Raw genomic sequence first — 22,546 nt, 5'->3', positions numbered from 1 at the left:
CAAATATACTGCCCCTTTTGATTTTGATATGTGTGATCTCCATAGATGTATAAAAGGGAAGCGCTGACAAAGTTGGCTTCATCAATCAGCAGTGTCAGCTCAGACCTTTTTATAGCCTCTTGGAGTCCCTGAGAGCCCTAACCCTGTAAAAGTTTATATAGTGTATTGACCATTCTCTACTTGCTTAGCTAATGAAGCCAGCTTGGCCACAGAGACTGAGAGGTTGCCGCCGTGTCAACACTGCTTCCTATTTGATGACACCTTCTGCTAAATTGAAATGTGCTGCTAATGGGGGTGAGTGTTTAAAGAAGAATAAGCCCTGGTAATTGACACAGGCCTGACCTCATTCACACAAAGAAGAACGATGGAAGGCCCCCGCGTAGTGCTGGTGGGGAGAAGGGCATCTTCAGTTTGGGTTGTATGTATGCTCTAGCGTTGTTGATGCTGCTGTGGCTTATCAACAGCTATTACATTTGTTTTCTCTAGCAAATCAATAACATGCAACACAAAAAAACAAATATCCTTGTGTGTCTACCCCAGGGAATATAATGTATATGCATGCAGGCACGGCACGGCACACACACACCACACACACACACACACACAGGAAGGGGCAGTTTTCTAAGACAACACCTTGTCATCTAGCCAAATCTAAGATGAAGAGGGCACTGTGACAAGTAGAACTCGCACCATGATTGACAGCAATTAAGCTGCAGTGAAGAAAACCTGCAAAACATGTCAGCAGTGCACTAATACTCGCATGCATGAGCATTCAGTTGAAGTTAAGTGAGTTTCTGATGGCTCCCAATATGAGCCCTGAGGCGTTTACGGACTATTTTAAGCTCCAAAACAATACATGATACGGGCTTCTATAAAACAACGTGCAACAAGTACATCACACGTTTCAATACCAGAGGAACAGATGAGAATTGTGACCACTTAGCACATGCATTAACACTGAACGAGTGATGCATAAATACGTGAAGAGGGGACATGTTGACATGATTCAATACAGGCCTTTCGCTTCTTTTGTGAGAAAATTCGCTCTGCATGGGCGCCCTCAAGGACTTTGAGATCCACGACCGCTTCGGGTCCCCGCCTGGATCGACGGAGACAGACAATTGACTGAGAATTGATGGTCAATGTTTATCCAAGGTGGCTGACTGGCCACGGCTCTCTAGTTTACTTGCGAATTTGTGGTTAAATAGCATTTTAGAGAGCACTAGCCTGGCTTGGTCTGGGGTGCACATCTTTTTAGACGCTTTGCAGTGAAGCAATATTATTGCACCCAAAAGTGAGCCACTGCACACTTCTACTTGGTGTTTTGGCTAAATATATCTAGTCCATAACCTTCATACATATTCACAGCTTAAACAGTAGTAATTATGCGACTGTACAGGTTTCAGTATTAGAGAAATAAAGAAACTGTTATATACAGCTGTAACCCACTTCACAAAAGCGAAAACTCTTGCTCAGATAGAAACAAAAAATTAGCCTTGTATTATCAATAACACCTACTTTGGCGCAGTCTGTGCAAATGTCACTTTGTAGACAGGGACTACAAACTGAATTGTTTCCCAGGGGCAGTCGTGCCGGGAAATCGTGCTATATTTAACAACAGAATTGATTGCTATAATTCAAAACACAGACGTTTTGATACAAGAACTGATAACGAAAACACACCAGTGGAACACACATCCCTCACAGACTCATCTTCCTCCCTTCTGCTCGTTTCCGTGACGATCAGGCTTGCTTTAATTCAAGATAAACTTATAAAATGCTTTCTTTCTTTCCTTCCCCCCCGTCTCTCTCTCAAATCAAAATGAAAATATTCACTACAGCTAAAGAACGGTTTGCACACTCGTCCAAAAGGCTTCATCAGCTCTTCATGTTTCATCAATAGGAAGATAGGAAACACACTTCCACACAGTATTCACAGCGGACTTCACTTACTCTGACTCAATATCCAAATTTAGGCAGGAGAGGAAAAGTAGGAATGAAGATATAATAGTACAGTGTACGCCTATGTCTAAATATCCAATACAAATAAAATAATAAATAAACCTTTTATCCACAAGCAATCTGAGAGAAATTTTATAAAATAATCTGCTGTAAATATAATAATAAACTTGATGTTTCAGCGGCGTCATAACATTGTTATTAACATTACATGAACTTATCATCGAGCGCCTCATCCCGTCATCCGCTCATATTTTCCTGAGCTATGATTTCAAAGGAGGATGTTACAGGAAATGTTCGGACTGATTTTCGGCGATGTGAAATATCTTGGGGTGGGCCATCAGGACGGCGAATTGTAAGCTGTTAAATATATATATATATATTATTATGAATGAATTAAATTGCATTCGCGACATTCAGAGTATATGACTATACGACTGTGCAATGGGGACAGTCAGAGGGAAGTCAACAGCCCAGCAGATCACAACATCTCGTCGACAAAGCAAGCCGGTTCCCCGGCTTGGCTTGGCTTGTCTGCTCCCTCTCTCTTCCCTTCGCTGGGGCTTCACACACCGACCGACCGACCGATAGCGCAACTTCTATAACGATGTTGACATATTCACACAACACTGGCTGAGGCAGGGTGGTGTTTCACGGCAAAGCCCTTTTGAGTTTCCAAACACCTTTTTATAAGTCTGAAGTCTGTCCCCTCCACCGGACCTGTTAAAACCACGCCTACGCAGCCACACAATTGGTCCGAAAGCGTCAAAGAGCCAATCAAACGCAGCGCTGCTGCTCGTAACATGCAGCACATCCATACAGTATGAAGCCCTATGGGCCACAGAGGCGCTAGGAAAATCACGGAGCTGGGACCTTACCACCTCTCTCTCTCCTCGCTCGCTCTCGCTCTCGCTCTCTCCCTGGCCGTCAGCGGACTCCTTTCTCTGCACACGTCTTTCTCTGAAATGTGTGTGTGCGCGAAAGAGAGAGGAGGAATAAAGTGTGTGTGTGCGCGCGAGGGTGCATGTCCGGAGCAAGTAAAGGCAGGGGGATTATTCGGCGCTATCGAAATATTTCAACACGTCGCCCTCGCTGCAGGACTGAAGCCAATAAGAGGGAACGCATTTTAACAGGAATGCCGATATTGTAAACAGCAGCAAGAGGAGAAAGAATGCGCCGCAGTCAATTAAGTGACTCACCCGAGTTGGTTTAATTCGACTAATGTCCGCGAGCCAGCGAGACACGGAAAGGTGTCCGATGCGCGTCAAACTCTGAAGAAAATCGGTCTCGCAGCACTCCTGAAGATTAATGGAGAACATTTTCACTTTTCTCTGTGCAGAGTTTTGATCAAAAAATTTCAACAGAGGACTGTAGAGATTTCGCAGCAACTCGTGAAAAAAGTGGATGCTTATTTCTACAGTTGAAAGTGGGATTTCCAAAGCTTTCCAACTTCAGATTTGTTATTTTTTCTTCTTTTTTAAAATTTGTTTTCATTTGCTCCTCTCGCACGCAGGCTTCACTGTTGTTAGAAATACTGTTTCACATCCCAACCAGTCGTCTACATTTGTTGCCAGCCCTTGAATGAACTTCCTGATGAGAGATCCAGTCATACAGGGATCAAGTATGGCATATCATCCGTTTATACCTCACCGGGGTCCGGAATTTGCCATGAGTGCAATGCTGGGTCACCAGCCTCCTTTCTTTCCGGCATTGGCTCTCCCTCCCAGCGGCTCCCTCTCTCTGCCGGGCGCCCTGGGAAAGCCGATCATGGACCAGCTGATGGGAGCCGCGGAGACCGGCCTCCACTTCTCCTCGCTGGGGCATCAAGCCGCGGCCGCCCACCTCAGGCCTCTCAAGACTCTGGAGCCTGAGGAGGAGGTGGAGGACGACCCTAAAGTTCACCTGGAAGCCAAGGAGCTTTGGGAACTCTTCCACAAGAGAGGCACTGAGATGGTGATCACAAAATCCGGAAGGTGAAATAGCTTTTTTTGTGTGTGTGTGTGTGTGTCTGTGTGTGTGCGTGTGTGTATGTGTGTGTGCGTGCGTGCGTGTGTGTTCATCCCAAAAATATAACACATTATCCGCAAGGCAGAAGCCCTGTGGTGCGTGCTAATAACTTATGATGGACGGATTTGATATTATACATAGATACATATAGGTACATATTTATACACGTGCCACTTGGAGTTTCATCTCTACAGTTCATCTGGATAAGACCTTTATTTCATGTAACGCTCTCGAGCCTTCCTCTTAGTCTAATTTGAATGAATTAAACTTACAGTGGAGCATAATCGTCCCACAAATGTTACCCACTTTTATTACACGACGACCACATGACCACATAAAACCATGTCCCAAAAATAATCTGGGCGTGTATATATATATATATATATATATATATATATATATATATATATATATATATATATATATATATATATATATATACTGAGACTAACATGTGGGTTTCCTGTGTGTTCACACAACCTGCAAAGTCAGAGGTCTGTGGCAAACTGCTTCCAAACGTAATGCTGGGAAATCGGTTGTTATACCTCGATTATTATTTTGTAAAATAAAAAGAGCTTAAGGTCTGTAGCTGCTGTGTTGTTCATATTAAGCACTACGATTACAGTAGCTTTCAGCTTCTTGGATCTATAGGCTGCAAATTTCCTCATATAAAAAAATCTGGTTTTGCTTAATCCCGTTGTTAATTTTCACGCCCGGTTTGTGAACCCTTTACGTTGACGGATTAATCCATAGAAATGTCAACTCTGTGTGAGTGTGTGGAGCTCTGGCTAAATTATTTTCGTCATCACTACAGTGACAGTATATACAAAGATGGCTGCTCTGTGTGCGTGTGTGTGTGTGTGTGTGTGTGTGTGTGTGTGTGTGTGTGTGTGTAGGCCTTTCGAGGCATTAAAAATCAAGGCACCATCTATGTGGCTTTAACATTATCTTAATCGGGGATATAGTAGAGAAAGAACGTTTCTGCAGAGTTTATTCTTAATTCGCGGGACAGTTCTTCATACACACGTTCTCGGCTGACTTGTCTGTAGCAGATAAATTAGGAGCAAGCTGTAGAGGCTACATCACTGAACTTATCGAACTCATTTAACGCACTTTAAGATCGCGTTAAGATTAAAATCGTGTATTTATGTCTGGCTAAAATATTAGTCTTATGATTATATTGTTGATTTTTTTTTTTTATCCAGAGTTTTTATTTGCCACCACAGCCAGTGCTTATCATTTGTTCCCCCTCCCCCTGTCACAGGCGGATGTTCCCCCCGTTCAAAGTGAGGTGCACCGGTCTGGACAAGAAGGCCAAATATATTCTCTTGATGGACATAGTTGCAGCCGACGACTGCAGGTACAAATTTCATAACTCCCGCTGGATGGTGGCGGGAAAGGCCGACCCCGAAATGCCAAAGAGGATGTACATTCACCCGGACAGTCCGGCTACTGGTGAACAGTGGATGTCAAAAGTCGTCAATTTTCACAAACTCAAGCTGACAAACAACATCTCCGACAAGCATGGATTTGTAAGTTCAACTAATGTATGTCAATTTTCCTATTTATCAACATACCCCCTTTTAGTACCCACGTGTTAGAATTTTACATTTTGATGTTTTTATTTATTTGCAGTCAATTTTATATAAGCACAGGAAGTCCCATGAGATTGAAGATGGATTTTTTTTTAGTTTTTAAAAATTAAAAATAAGCCTTTAAATGTCATTATCTTGAGATAATCTTTTACTACAACTGCATATGTGTAATTATTAATCAAGACAATTAAGTGTGTATCTGTATAGACATCCTTGGATTTAGCCATATTGTGTAAAAGCTTTACTGAACTGATCTTCCATCAAAAGTCATTCTCTGGATATTTAGAAAATTATTTCCAACACAGAATTATTTATTAGATTAATGATTTTCCTGGTGATTTCTGATTTAATGTTTTAAGAGTGTGTGTAACGTAACAACGATCACAAACGTCAGTGTGATATAAATGTTGAGCTAATTTTTTAAATTATTTTTATTTTATTTTTTATTTTTTCTGGTTGTGTGTTGCAGACCATTCTTAACTCGATGCACAAATATCAGCCTCGGTTTCACATCGTGAGGGCCAACGATATCCTCAAACTCCCGTACAGTACCTTCAGGACTTACGTTTTCCCCGAAACAGATTTCATTGCCGTGACCGCTTATCAAAATGACAAGGTAAGGACGATTGCAGGCTCGCTATATGCAAGAATATTATTATCATTATTTCAAAATTAAGGTAGCTTCTGTTATCGCGCTCGCCCCCTGTGAGACCCGCTCCCCTCTCCGTCCTTCATGCACTGCACCATTTTGTTGTCATAAAATATGAAAGATGTCGTATTTGTTTGAGTGGAGTATCGTGGGGTGGGTTGGGTGGGGGTTCGGTGGGGGGGGGGGGGGGGGTTGTAGCGAGTATAAGTGCCATTTTCACCAGTCTGGTAGCAAATTAATAATTCTGAGGAATGTTACACAGGTTATCTTCCTTTTATTTAATCACGTGGAAAGGATTTGGCACAGACCCAGTCTCTCTCTCTCCCCTCTCTTTCTGTGTGTGTGTGTGTGTGCACGCGCGCGCGCGAAACTAAAAGGGCTGGGGGTTGAGAAATGAGAAAAAGAAGAGGGGCAACACTGTACGGTTGAATGGAGAAAAAGAAAAAATAAGAAGGGGGAGGTGGGGGAGTGGGAGGGGGCATTTTAGTTGTGTCAGACTGAGCTGCATGGTAACATTTTATTCTCTGTAAGACATAAAAAAAATAATGAAAATCATCTCCTCTGTCCCTTTGATATAGTTGGGGGAAACGATGGCACCACCTCCCCACTCTCATGTGCAGTGGTGAGACTGCAGGAGATGGGGAGGAAGTGGTGTGGGAGTAAAAGTTTTGCAAAAGTTTATACAGGGAAAAAAAAATCCCCAGCATATTTCACTGTCATGGAAAAACGTGCCAAAATAAGGACTAGTGCGCTCTGTGTGCGCGCGCGCGCTGGTGTGTTTTGTTTTTATCTGTGGAACATTGTAGTTTTACCCTGTTGAGACAGTAATACTTCCACACAAAGGCCCTAGCTTTTTTTTTTTGGGGGGGGGGGGGGGGGCTTCACCTGTAGCTATAATGGGGAATTTTTTGGTTGTTAATATTTACCCGTAATTTTGATTATTTCAGATAACGCAGCTGAAAATCGACCATAATCCATTTGCCAAAGGATTCCGTGACACGGGCAATGGAAGACGAGAAAAGAGGTAAGACAGAGCGGGGGAGAAAGTGCATTGGGGGAAAAAGGAGAAAAAAAAACTTCTGATGTCTTAAGATTTATACATGCAGACAGACAGTGATCTCGGTGGATTAAACCCGCGTCACAGCGTCCACATTAACCCGCAGGGAGTCTGGCTCTTCACAGCTTCTAATCAAATACCTTAATAGGCTGAAGTTCACTGTAATTTTTAAGCCTTGTGGAAGAGAGGAGCTTTCACCTGCCATTTTCATTTGCTGATTAATATTTTGAATTCTACTTTTTTTTTTCTTTTTTTTTTTTTGCTAAAACCTCACCCTTGTGTTAAAAATGGGCATTGTTGACTAAAAAAGATGTAGATACAGGGGCCTGCTAAAGCAGTGGCACTGTAGGGGATTTCGTGTTCTCACCTGCCGCCTGGGTGAGGCAGTCCTATAGTGAGGAGCCTCTGGTCTCCAGCCTAAATAAGCTTCCATATAACCACTCATCCCGCCGCAGATATTGTTTCTGACCTGCAGAGCTGTGACCAAGCACCTATAATAACCTGAGTACTCCCCCCACCCCCACCCCCTGCACAGGAAACAGCTGGCTCTGCAATCCATGCGTTCATACGAGGAGCAGCAGAAAAAGGAGAACGGGGCTTCAGACGACTCCTCTGGAGAGCAGGCTTCCTTTAAGTGCTTCGGCCAGGCCTCGTCCCCTGCCGTGTCTACCGTGGGCCCCCCGCACCTGAAAGGTATGGGCTGGCAGACCCCACACTCGGTCACACAAAGCCGTGTGTAAAAGTCGTAAAAATTTCTATTGTGGCAAGAATTTTTACGAGGTACGTGTAATGTGTAGAATAAGAGCAAACTTTATGAATGTCAAGTAGTAGTTACAGCCAATGAACAGCTTTTAATATCAGCTATTCAGCCCAGGCACTGTGGGAAAATTGATGGAGCAGTCCTTTCCTTAGTCTTATTGAGATTAAATAAAAATCATGGAAAATGAATATGCTCACTAAGTGATGAGACAATTATCTGTCCAGACGCAACAACACAGTCTGCTCCACAAATCATTTTAGGTTTATCTGCAAAGAAATGCAGAATAAAAATATATTTTAAAACTACAGCCATTAGTGATCAATCAAAATATCACTGGAAACAACAGGAAATAAACATTATAGATGTTTTATTATTGAACTGACTCAGTTCTTCATACTGGTCACTAATGTGGAATCCTAAATAAGTGACCTGCAGGTCAATTTCTTATTCCACCTGTGGGAGCCACCTGCAATATGGCGGTTACTCCTTTCATGATTCACCAGTTTGCAGAAAGGCAACTGATATTCTACTCCTCCTCCTACTTGTGCAGATTTCTGCGACAGCGATGAGGACAGCGACGATGAGAGCAAAGATGGACACATCAAAGACGGCCCAGACTCCAGCAAGATCTCCACGACCACGGAGGACGGGAAGGATCACGAGGCGAGCCCAGCTAAGGGGAACCCCTTCAGTAACAGTGACTCTACCAGCAGGATCCGCGACAGCGGCCCTAGGACTGAGAGAAGCCAGGCAGACTCGCGGCAGAGCCCCATCACCGTCATCTCCAGTACCACCCGCTCTGGAGAAGACCTCAAGAGCCCGACCCTGGACCAGCCCAAAACGGACGAGTGCAGGTCAATAGGCAAGGACAGCTTCATGCCTTTGACTGTTCAGACTGACAGCGCGCACATGGGCCACAGCCACTTGCATAATTTTGGATTTCCAACAGGTCTGACAGGACAACAGTTTTTCAATCACTTGGGGAGCGCGCACCCGTTTCTCTTGCACCCTGGTCAGTTCAACATGGGAGGCGCGTTCTCAAACATGGCCGCGGGCATGGGGCCACTATTGGCAGCCGTGTCCACGGGAGGGGTGAGCACCATGGACACGACTAGCATGGCATCATCGCCGCAAAGCTTGACGGGAGCGCCAGGCCTGCCCTTTCATCTGCAGCAACATGTCTTGGCATCACAGGTAAAACCAGTTTTCTTCGACCTATACTCGCAGCCTTGCGTAAAGCACGTTTGGTTAGATGGTAGCCTACAGCAGACTATAGGCCTCGGAGGCCTATATGCCAGATTTGATATGTCTAATACAGAGACGCATTCACTGCTCCCCCATCATCTCCTTTAGGCCGTGTGTGTGTGTGTGTGTGTGTGTGTTTAAACGTAAGTGTTAGAAAGGAAGAGAGGGTGTGGATGTGTTTGCACGCGTGCGTCTTTGCGCGCGTTTATTTGTTTTTGTTTTATTGCCAAATAGGCTAGCATTCAGAGTAAAGTTTGACTATTAGAGACTGCGGTTTATTATCTTTCTCCTCTACCTTGGCTTTGATTTTACAGATATTAGCCTGACAAACATTCATCAAGGAAAACAGAGAGAGTCAGAGGCCTCACTGCAACAGCAAGAGGTGTTAGGCAATCTTTTTGATATGAGCTCATTAAGTGTGCTTTAGAGCCACAATGACGAGTATTAAAATGCCTCATTGGCTCAGAGAGGCAAACAACATTATGTTTTAATAGACAACAAATTTGTCTTTTCTCCATTTATTGTCAAAACAAAAGCTGCAGCTGCAACTTCCCTCGTTTGATTGCAGCATAAGGTATTAGGGATTTTTTTTAATTTGCATCACAAATTCTTGAAAAAGAACCAAAGTTGTTTACACGCTGGGATGTAAAGCTTTGCTGCAGGATTTTTTTTTTTTTTTTTTTTTTTTTTTTTTTTTTTTTTGTTAGGACCGGATCTGTGGAGGGGGAAAAACCTGTGTGAATGAAAGCATTGAAGGCACAACAGACCAAGTTTTTGTTGTCCTTAAGCTGTCTGACGGTGTCATTAGCTTTGTAACGATGCATCACTAACGTTATTATGTATGGCAAAAAAAAATCTTTACTGAGGACAGTGAAAGTAAAGCACAGGAAATGCCCCAAGCTCTTACTTTCACGTCTGGTACAACAGTTTATCACCATGCATAGCCGCTCTATTCGCCCCCCCTCCCCCGCGCGCTTTGTGTGTTTTTATAGTATACCCAAGTGTCTGCACTGTGTGATAGTATTAGGTGTCTCACGCTCAGCTTCTTCGTTTCCCCACAGGGCCTTGCCATGTCTCCCTTTGGCAGTCTGTTCCCCTATCCCTACACGTACATGGCAGCAGCCGCGGCAGCCTCGTCCGCCGCCTCCTCATCGGTGCACCGACACCCCTTCCTGAACGCGGTGCGCCCCCGACTCAGGTACAGCCCCTACTCCCTCCCCATGACGGTACCGGACAGCACCCTGCTCACCACCGCCATGCCCTCCATGACCGGCGGCGGCGGAGGAGGAGGAGTAGGCGGCGGCAGCACCGAGCTGAAAGGAGGGGACGGCATCGTCCCGGCCAGCCCGGTGTCTGGCGTCACCCTGGATTCCACATCGGAGGTGACCAGTCACTCGTCCACCATATCCTCCGGCTCGGTTTCCATGTCCCCAAAGACTTGCACGGAGAAAGACGCCGCTAATGAGCTGCAGAGCATCCAGCGCCTGGTCAGTGGACTCGACTCAAATCAGGACAGGCCACGGAGCGGGTCCCCCTGAGGACTTTTTCCTCCTCCTCCTCCTTCTTCTCCTTCTTCTTTTTTAAACACACCACCTGCTTCTCGTTTCGTTGTTGTCATGAAAAGTGAAAAGTGTTGACGGTGAGGACGACATTATGAGTAGGGAGATAAACTCTCATAGAATCACGCAGGTTTTAAAAAGGAAAAACAAAAAAAAAAAAAAAAAACATGAACTGTTGGACGTTTTAGTTTCTGAAATGCACTTTGGTTAATACACATCTGATATGTATATGTTTCTCCTTTTTCCTCTTGTCTCTCTTTTTTTTTTTTTTTTTTTTTTTTTTTTGTTAAATTAAACCACACTTTTATCCTGTCATTTGAATACCGTACAAGTATTGAAACTGAAAAAAAGCTGGCATGGGTGTGACTTACAGATTTAGGAGAAGTTGCTGCTGTGTCCTGTCTCCTAACGTTATTGTACACGAGGAGAAATGTGTGTTTTTTTTTTAATATGCACTCTGAATTGATTTGACTTATTTGAATTCACTACCGTTAAATCTACCTTTAAAAAAAAGACTGCTGTATTTTGTTGTACATTATTAATTCACAGATTGGCCAAACGTTGCATGCCCCCCCCAACAAATGTTATTTGAAATACTAAAAATTGAAAGGAAAAATATGGATAACATTCTGTCTTTGAATAGAATTAACACACGCCCTTTAATTAGGTTACCATTATTTTTTAAAAGCAAATTAGTTTTTCCTCATGCCATTTAAAAATCAGAACTGGCCTATGACTGGTGCTCCGGGACAAAACCATGGCCCCTCCAAGCATGCGGAATTTAGTCCAACTGTCCAACAGGCAAAGGGAAGCAGAAATTTAAAGTAAATACTAAAAAAAAAAGAAAGGTAGTATTGATTATAGGTGTACATAGGGATATATAAAATATTTATGTAATTATTTCATATTGTTATTGCGTGTAAATACAACGGAGTAGTTTGTTTCTAGGGATCTGTTCTTAATTTATTGTCGATATACCTGTGTAAAGATAGTTTGTGGGCTATTATCCTTTTGTTGCCATCTGCATTTATACCCCCCCTCCCCTCTTAAAATATGGACTTATTGCCTCCCTCCCTCCCCCCCATACACCCCCAAATATCCACTGATAGTTACTCACACTCATGTGCCATTGTATTTTCACTTGTTGTCCCCGTGTGTGAAGTGCTACTGTTTAAAAACGAATGAAAAAGCGACAACGCACTGCACCAATGGCTTGAAAAAAATATTCTTTTTTTTTCCTTTTTCTTTTTTTTTTTTTAAGAAGAGCATAAAAGGTGTCGTTGAAGTGTGACAAAAGTGGACTATTTTTTCTGTTATTAAAAATACTTTGCGAACCTGATCGTAAAAGTGCCGCATAATCGAAAAATATGAAGGTTTCTTTTGTGTTTCTTAAGTTGTCAGTGGGTTATGTTGTATTGGAGTTATGTCTAGTTTACAACATCAACATCGTGTTCTTGAAAGTTTCAATAAAATATTGAAATGCCATTTCTTTAAGAGTGTGTCCCTCGCTTGATCCCATTATACATGGGAACTAACAGATATTGTCGCCTTTACAAATATAAATTCTGTTGGTTTTAAGGCTGGCATTAAACCAGACAGCCTAACATCTATCTTTTTTTTTTTTTTTAAGAAAAAAGCTCTAACCAGAGAGCTTCTGCTCGCCTGGAGGTGAGAGAAGTATCTTTGCCCACTTGCTCCACTTCGGTAAGCCCATGTGGAGATATCTCTCTGTGCTCACAGAGTCAAAGACCTCTCAGCTCCAGACATCATACCTGGGATTCCTACCTGGACTTCACGCACTATAACTGAGCGTTTTTTATTGGTCTCATTTGCGTCAATTGCAAGGTAAAATGTGGGGTTAAAGTTGGGAGTTTTTTAATAGTGACGCTTGAGCTATTTTATTCATGAAATTTGCATGGAAGTTTTATCCAAAAGGAAACTGCGCACATGAGGCAATCTGGACAATATTTCTTATTTTGATGTGACTTTTTAAAAAAATCACAGAGACCAAATAGCAACTTGAGGTTGCCCACTAAAAAGTGGTAGTTGCCTTCGTGTCCTGAAATGGATGACTATAAGCTGTTTTAAAGGTTTTCAGGAAAAGACGACTTGACTGACTCTGACACTACTGCCGGGCCTTCACCGCCCAACGAAGGAGCGTTTCTCTCCGCCGGAAAGTCCATGTCATCCCTTGATCACCCTCTCTATTGCACCTCTGGTCATGAGTTTATCAACACCGTATCTTTATTTGTATATTGTCTGGTTAATGTGTAGCGAGCCTGGCGCTGGTGAATAGGTGTAAACATGACACAAGCTGTCTCAATTGGTCTGTCTTATTGCTCACCTGGCGCCTTCGACGGGCATATCTTCCATTTTATTGCACGGAAGGCGACAATGCGTCTGTAATCGTACCGAGGTACGACGCCCCCAAGCGGTTACAGCCGCCCGTTTATCAACCGCGGCGCAGCAAAACAAACCAAAGGACATAATCCAGGGTGAGAACTATGGGGACAGCGATAAAGACCGTCTGACGTGGTCACGCATGCTACTGTAAATTATCTTCATGTGCTGCCTTCTTAATAGCTAATAAAGAAGTAGAGTGATGAGTCTGTTCCACAGGTCTGGCTGCAAATTCAGGTGGGAGAGTACCATGCAAACACATTCAAATTAAAATCACTGCGGCTGATAAACATCCCAGTATGCTTAACAACCCGATGCCAGAGGGAGAGCCACATATATAACTGAAAGAAGTTATGACCAAAGGCCTTAAAATCATATTTGAATGAGGACAAAGAGGAAAAAACCCAATGACACCATGCAGTCATTAAGAACAACAAGCGGCGAGCGCCGAACACGTGTACATACTGTCATTCTGTTACCGTCCTAACACTGCCATATATTCTTCAATATAGAGGCAACTAATTATTATAGCAGCCCAGGCTGTGTGCCAATAAATCAAGGAAACATTAGATGCTGATATCATGAATTCATCTGCGCACCTGCACGGAATTTGTATTTATAATGGCCTCCGCTTGCTGCAGATTTGTTATATTGTTGGATATTTGAGGCTTCGCAGTTTTGACCCCGCTCTCCACCACTCACCATAAAATATTAAACTTTTAAAATCCAAAGTCTGCAGGCCTGAATTTATGACAAGTCTGACGATGGTTGTCAGTGTTTCCTGCACTGGCCCATACTCAAGAGAAGTGGAGTTTAAATGTGGTGGTGGGATGGGGGGGTCAGTCTGACAGGTTTTTTTAACTGTTACTCGAATGTTATGTCACGGATCAGTTGCGCCATCTAGCGGCAGGAAGTCATGAACCAAGTGGGAAAGCTTTTGACTGCTCCTGTTCTCCCCTTTTACAAACTTCACTGTCCCTCGTTTCTCACGTCAGTTTTGACGAAGATAGTCATTGGCTGGACTGTAAAAAAAAATCTAATTCTGATATCTATCCAGTGAAAATAGGTCAACTCTGATGAGGTAATCAGTCTATAATTCTGAGGTCATTTTGAAAAAATAAAGGACATTTCACCAGCAGTATCACCTAAGTACTTTTACAAAAGGTTCAGGTATATGGTGCAGTGTTTTGCATCTAAATGTACGGAACTGTCATGTATGAATGTCTTAAATTTAAACATGAAGTCATTAAAATAGATGTAATTAAACACAGGATGAAACAGGAAAAATATAGCACTGGAGAGAAAGGGGGAAAATAATACATCTTAAAAAAAGTTTTAATTCAACAGAGAGGCAACTCAACTGCAAACAGCTGCTCAAAATGTAAACACTTGAACTAATTATCATAACCTTGATGACAGGCAGAGAGCAGACTGCATGATAATCCTGCAGAAATAGAATCCATCCATTTATATAAAACTGGAATTTTATATTGAGTGAGGTTGAACATAGAGAGGATACTTGCATCTAATATTAATGTTGTAGATGCATCATCGAGTCACATTCCAAGAATATGTCTCAACATGATTTGAGATGTTGCTGAGTGGATCACAAATTAAATTGGAGGCAGTAGGTGTGTCTATGTTTGTGTGTGTGTGAATGGGGGAAGTTGAATTAGGTGCTTTTTATACACTGTTAAACTTAATTTTAGATTCGTGGATGAGTGTTTTCGATTAATTATAAACTGACATAATGAGGGAACAGTGCCCTATAATCGCTGACTAAGACTGCTACTGTCAAGAACAATTAACAGGTTTGACACCTCTCCATTGTTGGACAGTTACAGCAGTATGGCTTTTGTTTTATGAATGAAATATTCGGCAGGTGTGTTAGTCACAAGCAGTCTGTTAACAATGCATCCTTCTCATTATAATCCTACTGTTGGGCAGACAGAGAGGCAGGTTTATGATATTGCGGGTAGATTATTTATACTTACATGCATACAACAACAACAAAAAAAAGGCGTCTGCATTTTGATTTATGCACTTGTTTGTTGAGAACTAATTCCTGCTCTTTCAAACACACCCTTCAACATGCATTTATGTGCATATGTTCATGACTGTAAGTAGACCTAAAAATAAATCCATACTTTTAATTTTTAAAGAAAACTAACTGCAAATACAAAAAGATTAAACTGCTCCATATAAACAATCAGCAGGGTGCTCTGAGGGGTACGCCCATGCAAAACAACCCTGAATAATTATGGGTTGCACACTACACTACACTGTTAGACATATTTTTAGATCTATGGATAAGTGTTTTTTGATGAATTATAAACTGACATAACAAAGGAACAGTGTCTTGTAACCACTGACTAAGACTGCTGTCATTGAGAACAATGAATAGCTGTGATGCTTCTCCATTGTTAGAGTTAAAGCACTATGCTTTTTGTTTTGTGAATGAATGTGTTTAATGCATACAAACATTACATTAACTAATACACACATGGGTTATTTGTCTGAATGTGACCACCATCTAAGTGGCTCCAAGTAAAGATACTGTTTTTGTGTCCTTTCTCATGCACCTCAGAAGAGCAGGGAGAAATGACAATAAAAAAAAACAGGGCAACTTACAGACAGTCAGACAGGTCAAGAATATTATTTCTTTTTCACGTTATTAGTTCTGTTTGTTTTTCTTTACATGAAGGCATCGGTGCATTTAAAATTTCAATCTCCTTTGTCCATTGCTTGACTGTTATGTGAATAATTTTCATTGCTATGGCAGCTTCACATTTCATGATGTGGCAGCGCACTCTAGTGTTCCAAAGAACATCACTACAGGAAAAAACATCTGCATGAACAGATTTTCAGGAGCTGAACTACAGCTTGATTAAACAAAGTCGGATTATTATTGGTGCCTTATTTATTTGCTGTTTTAAAAAATAATTATTTATTATTATTATTGTTTTTTTTTTTTTTGTTACCACTTTGAAAAGCCAGGATCATCTCACAATGGACAGTGGAGGCTTTAGAATTGATAACATATGCAGGTGTAGGGGGACTACACTTCACCACTGACAGGCAGTGTTCCAATGTGTAATTGATAAATGTGTAAACGTATAAAAATATTTTTTTTTAATACAAACATTACTTGGCAAAACTCACTAATGTATGCATGTCAATCTCAAGATCTTGTAAATTTAACAGCAATGTTTTTATTGTTATGGCAATTCCAACCAAATTACTGGCATAAAATAAAGTATTACTCACTCGGACAATTCTGTTATTAAGTTTTTAATATACTCTGAATTTTACATTATTATTGTTGCAAATATTACATTTATTATTATGATTATTATTATGAATTAAATTGTTGTCACTGTCCCTGAAGTGTGATTTCACTTAATTTCAAAAGTTTCAGTGCATAATTTAATATGACTATAATGATCTTTTATCAATTTGGGAGAAATGTAATTATTTAATTTAGAAGTGACCTGCAACTGAATCTCCAGACAACAGACATATGATTTATTTTGGATACGCCTTTTCCAAAACATGGTATCTAATATTGTAGAATGATAACAAAGACGTGTGAGATATTCAGGGTGTTCAGTGTGTGGTTACATAAGGTGTTGCCTGAAGAAAAAAAAGAGAGGCCTGTATGCCAGGACTAAAACCAACATCAAACACAAGGTGATAATGAAACCTGAAGGTTCGAGAGAAGTTGTGGAATGACAGCCTGATTTCTGTCTGTGTGATTGTTGGTTTTAAATGGAACAAGCCCAGGAGGAGCGAATCAGACTTTGGTGTTGTGAGAAGGTGCAGCTCAAAGTATCACTTCTGAGGGTAAAGTTACATTGTTCTGAGACATTTGCAGCTTACCGACATGCCTACATGTCAGTCAATGAAACGTTCTCCATTTCTGTTGCCGTCAGCCCCTAATTCTACTCAGTCATAATGAGCCACCCCGCAGCTGTCGAGGTGTGTTATGGCTTGCTCAAGGACATGATAGTGCAGCAAACTGTCGTAGAATCAGTTGTATGTATCGGATTACAAAATACAGTGGAGAGCATTTTTTCACCTGTGCCACATGATGTCATTTCTACTCAAAACTCAAAATTACATTCGAAATTATTTGTCAGTAGTTTGTCCGTGGATTGACTTTCTCATAAAAGGCCCTTAATGGGTTACAACTATGCAGCTGATTCATGTCATCCTTTCTTGGAATAATTATCCTTCTGTCCTCAGTCCAAGGCTTTCTTTCTCACTTACAAAAGCAAAAATATGGATGCGATTCACGAAGTATTGCCTCAAAGTGCCAAAAATATGGTAAGAAGAAGAAGAAGAATAACAGCAAACGCCTGACCTTTATTGTCAGTTTGTCCTGGATTATTTTGAATGCTATGTGGTGAGGCCAGAATTTTCCACGACATAAATTCAGGCTTTAGTATTCACATTTAATGTAACTAAACTTAACCAACCCTTACTGTGTATTATTCATAATAGCCAAGTATTACATTTGTGATTGGTTTAATACAAGTAATATGTAGTGTTCATAGTATTCAAGTGTGACTTATTATTGTTATTTTTACAGACATCTGGACAAAACGCATAACTTCATGACATGTTTTGTTGATTTTGAGAGGATTTATTCATCAGGAAGTTTTATTGTACATCTTCATGCAATTAGGAGAGCTTTCTCCTCTAGCAGTTTTTGATTTGTGTGGATTCTGATGTTGAATTATTCTAAATATGAAATATAAAATGAATATGCCACATATGAAGATAATTGTTTACCTGTCTTTTGCCAATTTACAGAGCGAGTGAAAGTAGAAACACTGAACCAACGACGATCAAAACAACCCACAAACTTCCAAGTAATCCAGATATCAAATATTAGAATCTCTCCTGAATCTTTCCAATAAATTCCACAATAGCAAGCAGGCTCTCAGCAAAAACAACTGTGAACAAATATGATTTAGAAATAATATAATAAAGAGGGTGATAACATTCCCCTCATTAATTTTACTAGAACTTTTTGACAGTATAGTATATTTACCTGACATCTGTAAACCCAAAAAGCAGACTGCCAGACATATGAGAAAACCAGGCCACATGTGTGGCATGTCGTGTGAGGCATGTTACATTGTTTGCACATGCAAACCCACTGCTACTCTGTTGTCTTACGCTAAATGGGTTCTTTACATGCTTTTCACTCATTGGAGTTTCTTAAATAGCAGCCCAAGTCTAGCCACAGAATCCCTACTTCTAAGAGAAGACATTTAATCTCAACCATCAGCTGGAAGTTTAAATGAGCTGTGGGGAATAGGAGAAGACAGCCAGCTCTCCCTTCACAGGCCTAATAGTCTCCACCATCAGCGGCACTTCATACACAACCGCTGGCTGGCAGATTAGAAAGGAAGGCTCACCACAAAACACAGACAGACGCACGCACCAGTAGACATGCGAGTGGACTCAGACTCATATATGTGCCTCTGTTCAAAGTATACAGAGGACTTGCACAAGTTCTAATATAAACAAAAACATTCACACATGATGACCTTCTTACGGGTGATGCAACAGTCCACACACACGCACTCAGGCTCATTTCCTTTAACACTGTAGGCGGGTGTATAACAGCAGCTTTGGTCGCACCACAGTCATTCTGTCTTTGTAAATTGATATCATTTCCAGGATCTGCTCTTTCTGTAAGAGCTTACTGCTTTCTTTATATACTCTCATCCATCATATATCTGCAGAGAGGGCATAGGGAAAATGCACAATGTCTTCAAGCAGAAAAATCAAAGCATATCACTTGTCACAATGTATGAACACAGGTGGAGCCCTCTATAGGCTTCCACCACACTCCTCTGTCTAGCAGTGCAGTGATTCTCTAGAGACAATCCTGGGGCCCACACACTCTCTGGTTAAGTATAGATACAAAGCCCTGACAGTGAGGGAGCCAAACACAAATAACTGTGATGGCACAGTGGCTCAGTAGACATAACCATGCAATCCCCATCTATGATGGACCAAACCCTTACTTGACAAATGAGGAAGAAATGTTTGAACATCCTAATGACAAAAACATAATTCTTACATGCACTGTCACTACTACTTGGTCTGCAAAATCCATCAACAAGTGGGTAAGGAATGGAAAAATCAGGATTATAACAGGCAGCAGTCAAAACCAACATAACATACAATCACCACAATTTAAAGCACCCATAATCAATAACTTTAACACTGAATCACATCACTGCTTGAATGTGAAAGCTCATACTGATCACATCAGGAGGTGATGCAGATCAAAACAGAGCTAAAAAAACAATGAATGTTGGACTTAGATTCAATAGCTAGCCACAGACATGTCTCCAGATGAATGATAAAGTTTCTCTGTAAGCACCAGATGTGTAAACTAGCAACTGTTTATTAACTAGTTTTACATGTCAATGTGATGATTAATTGGTTCTGCTTCCACTAAGTGGCCAAAAAAAACCCACATCACAGGGGAATAGTTGCTGATTTATATAATTTGATACTTGGAATACTAAGACCATGACAGGGACACAAGGTTGGTAGAGGCAACCTTGTTGTTGCAAAATAAAAGTTACAAAAACGAAGCAAACTGTTTCAACACTTCTGTTTCTCTTGGTTTCACAATTGCTCCCATAATACTGTATAATAAATCCTGGAATTGTCACTGGAACAATGCAAACATGACAAAAAGCAGAGCAACTGCCAATACAGATCACACACTGAAGAAGAAAAAAAAGCACACCCACCCCTGTACCACTACTTCCTGTCCTCTTGCAAAAATGTCTTCTGTTTTGTTTACTTGTTTTATGTTGCAGCGTTTAACTTGTTTCACATGTCTTTGATTTATTGTGAAATGTTGTGTTTTTTGTTTATTTGCTTCATAAAATGACATTATTTCTTAACATTCTAATTTGTGGAATTCTGTGTTTTCAATTCTCTTGATTGTTAAAAATGTAGAGGCTGAACATCTGCTGGGATGTGACTGGGTCACATTTCTCTCTTGGTGATTGAGATGTTTTATTTCCTGTGCGGTTTGTTGTGTTCCTCTGTGTGATTGTGATGTCTGTTCTTTCATCTGGCCTCCTTTTTCCAACCACTTCACTAGTTATGTCACTATGAACCACCTCATAACTGCTGCACATTTTGGGATTGCTTCATACTCTTCATACATTCTACCATAGCATGGCAACCATAACTCTAACACTAACCGCTTCAGTAAAATAAGATCTTCCGTTCCTTGGTAAGCACAAGCATCACAAGAGTTAAGGCTGCAGTAAAGTGCTACTTCCTGTTTCCTCCCAGAAATCCAGATACGATTCTGCAAGTTGTCGTCTGAATTCATGAAACTTTCGTCTGGAAACACCATAAAGCCGTTCTTTAGTACTACAGCTGCTCTCTGAACTTTCCCCACTAAAGCAGCCAAAAGAGGCCATTTTTCTTTATATATTTTCCACCAATTACACATCTACTACTATTGCTAAAGATTCAAGATGGTAGGAAATCTGTGATAATCTGAAGTTAAAAGTTACACTCAAATCAAAGCTGATTATTTCACATAACGATGTATTTAGTTTACAGAGAAGATATAAGTCCTTGTACTCAGTTAAGAGCTGGTACCATACCACTGATATTTGAAGCACTGAAAACCGGACTAAGAGTCTTCAGCCATGCTAGCAGCTGTCTGAGGCTATATTTGGCCACAGTAGTGCTTTGAGTTAAATGCTAACACCAGCATGCTAACATGCTCACAATGAAAGTGCTTAGATGCAAATGCTTAGCATGTTATCCATCTTGGTTAAGTATGCCAGCCTGTCCTTCCTGTAGATATTTAGATATTTTATACATTTAATAAAAACTCTGAACTGCTGCTGGTGGTGCTGGAGGAGAAGTCAGGGGATAATGCCACACATATCATTACTAATGTCCTTGCAATACACCTGGTTCAGTAAGGATCAATATGGGGGACAGTCCAACTAACCAAAAATGCGATTCACTAAACAATGCTGCTAGCATGGATAAAGAGCACTCACACCAATAACATGAGAACCCTTGGCCAGTTTGAGCAAAATACTCAAAATGGCTTTGCCTTCAGCTATCAGTACTAAACACAGCACTGTCAATTTTGTGCATGTGAATTTGTAAGTAACAACATAATGTAGTATTTAATATTAATTTCAGGGTCTTACCTTACATAATCATCAGGTTTTAAATGGCTGCCAGCCTCCAAATCCTTTGTGTGCAGTGCAACAGTGCTTCCTCCACTTTAGAAACTGATCTGAGCTGCAAGTCAGAAATGATATTCCTCCATCACTACTAAGTTCTTTTCATGTTGAATATGTGTTACACAACATAATGCATAAACATGTTGATTTTTAAGCTTATTGGCTCAACTATTGTCCACACTGAATCACAGGCTCACAGCTTTCCAACACTTCCCTGTTGTAAATTAGTTTGACCAGCAGGTGCCCCTAGTGAATATTTGAGGCCCTGATTTTCAACTCACCTGGTGGGAAAAACTCAGTTCTTGATCATCACAACATAAACTCATTTTTATGTCACTTTTCCACAAGAGCAAGTAGAATAATATAGTAGTCTAAGATGATGCAACAGCTGTGTATATTTATTGTGTTGCCTGTGTTCAACCTGTGTGTGGCATTTTCCAACATATTACCTGCAGTAGGAGTCTGGTTGGCCAAGCAGTGAAGGCACAAAAAGGTCTTTTCAGCACTAGAAGTGAAACTCTATGATTGGTGAGGAGAGCTTAAGGAAACAAAAGTCCTCCAGACAAAAATGGGGGATAATACTCTGCACTTGTCTATGGCCTTTCAAGTTTGTGCTTTCTGTGAATGACAACTGCAGCAAACTGGCCCTGTTAGCATTACCTAAAGGAAAAAATTCCCTCCAACTCCCTGCTTTTAAAACCTATAGCTCCTCCCACAACAGGAAACACCACTTTAAAAATCAGTTCCAAAGTCCCAAAATGTATATCTGTTCCTAAATACAAAAATATCATAATTTAACAATAGAAAATCTTAGTAAACATTTCAAATAGATTAAACTTACAAACCCAAATGCTCAAAAACATTGATTTTCCTAAAAGACACCACAACCCCCCTGTGCCTATCCAATACTTGGTGCATTCCCCCAGGAAAACCTATGCATGTCCTGGGTCTCAGACTGAGACTGATGATGTTGAGCATGGAGGAAAAGTAAGACACTCTGACAAAAGGATGAAAAAATAAAATAAAGTCCAACTCTGTCTATGTTTTATGAACAGAA

The 22,546-nt window shown here is 41.0% G+C and overlaps 1 protein-coding gene and 1 long non-coding RNA gene across 3 annotated transcripts in view; one reads left to right on the top strand and one right to left on the bottom strand.

Moving 5' to 3' along the window:
- The window catches only part of LOC108888973 (uncharacterized), a 153,702-nt gene extending 132,162 nt beyond the window's left edge, over nucleotides 1-21,540 (bottom strand). Inside the window, exon 1 of the long non-coding RNA XR_001961908.2 lies at nucleotides 21,454-21,540. This is a non-coding gene — a long non-coding RNA (uncharacterized LOC108888973). The remainder of the gene's footprint in view (nucleotides 1-21,453) is intronic.
- Nucleotides 2,805-12,316, top strand: tbx3a (T-box transcription factor 3a). Of its 2 annotated transcripts, none has more exons than XM_018685235.2 (7): nucleotides 2,805-3,932; nucleotides 5,231-5,498; nucleotides 6,031-6,177; nucleotides 7,158-7,234; nucleotides 7,803-7,960; nucleotides 8,578-9,221; nucleotides 10,334-12,316. In XM_018685235.2, the coding sequence occupies exons 1-7, from the start codon at nucleotides 3,541-3,543 to the stop codon at nucleotides 10,808-10,810; spliced, it is 2,163 nt and encodes a 720-aa protein (XP_018540751.1). In that variant the 5' UTR covers nucleotides 2,805-3,540; the 3' UTR covers nucleotides 10,811-12,316. The 2 variants fall into 2 exon arrangements, with proteins under 2 accessions (XP_018540751.1, XP_018540749.1); XM_018685233.2 differs by having other exon boundaries at nucleotides 5,231-5,513.
- Nucleotides 21,541-22,546: the final 1,006 nt, after the last annotated feature.

Source organism: Lates calcarifer, linkage group LG9 (assembly GCF_001640805.2).
Source record: "Lates calcarifer isolate ASB-BC8 linkage group LG9, TLL_Latcal_v3, whole genome shotgun sequence".
Classification (NCBI taxonomy): domain Eukaryota; kingdom Metazoa; phylum Chordata; class Actinopteri; family Centropomidae; genus Lates; species Lates calcarifer.
The sequence above is the reverse complement of the archived record's forward strand: the minus strand, read 5'-3'. Positions and strand labels throughout refer to the sequence as shown.

Coding starts and splice junctions, on each gene's coding strand:
- tbx3a (XM_018685233.2), top strand. CDS start 3,541: ATGAACTTCCTGATGAGAGATCCAGTCATACAGGGATCAAGTATGGCA. Junction 3,933..5,230: donor GTGATCACAAAATCCGGAAG/GTGAAATAGCTT, acceptor CCCCTGTCACAG/GCGGATGTTCCCCCCGTTCA. Junction 6,178..7,157: donor CCGCTTATCAAAATGACAAG/GTAAGGACGATT, acceptor TGATTATTTCAG/ATAACGCAGCTGAAAATCGA.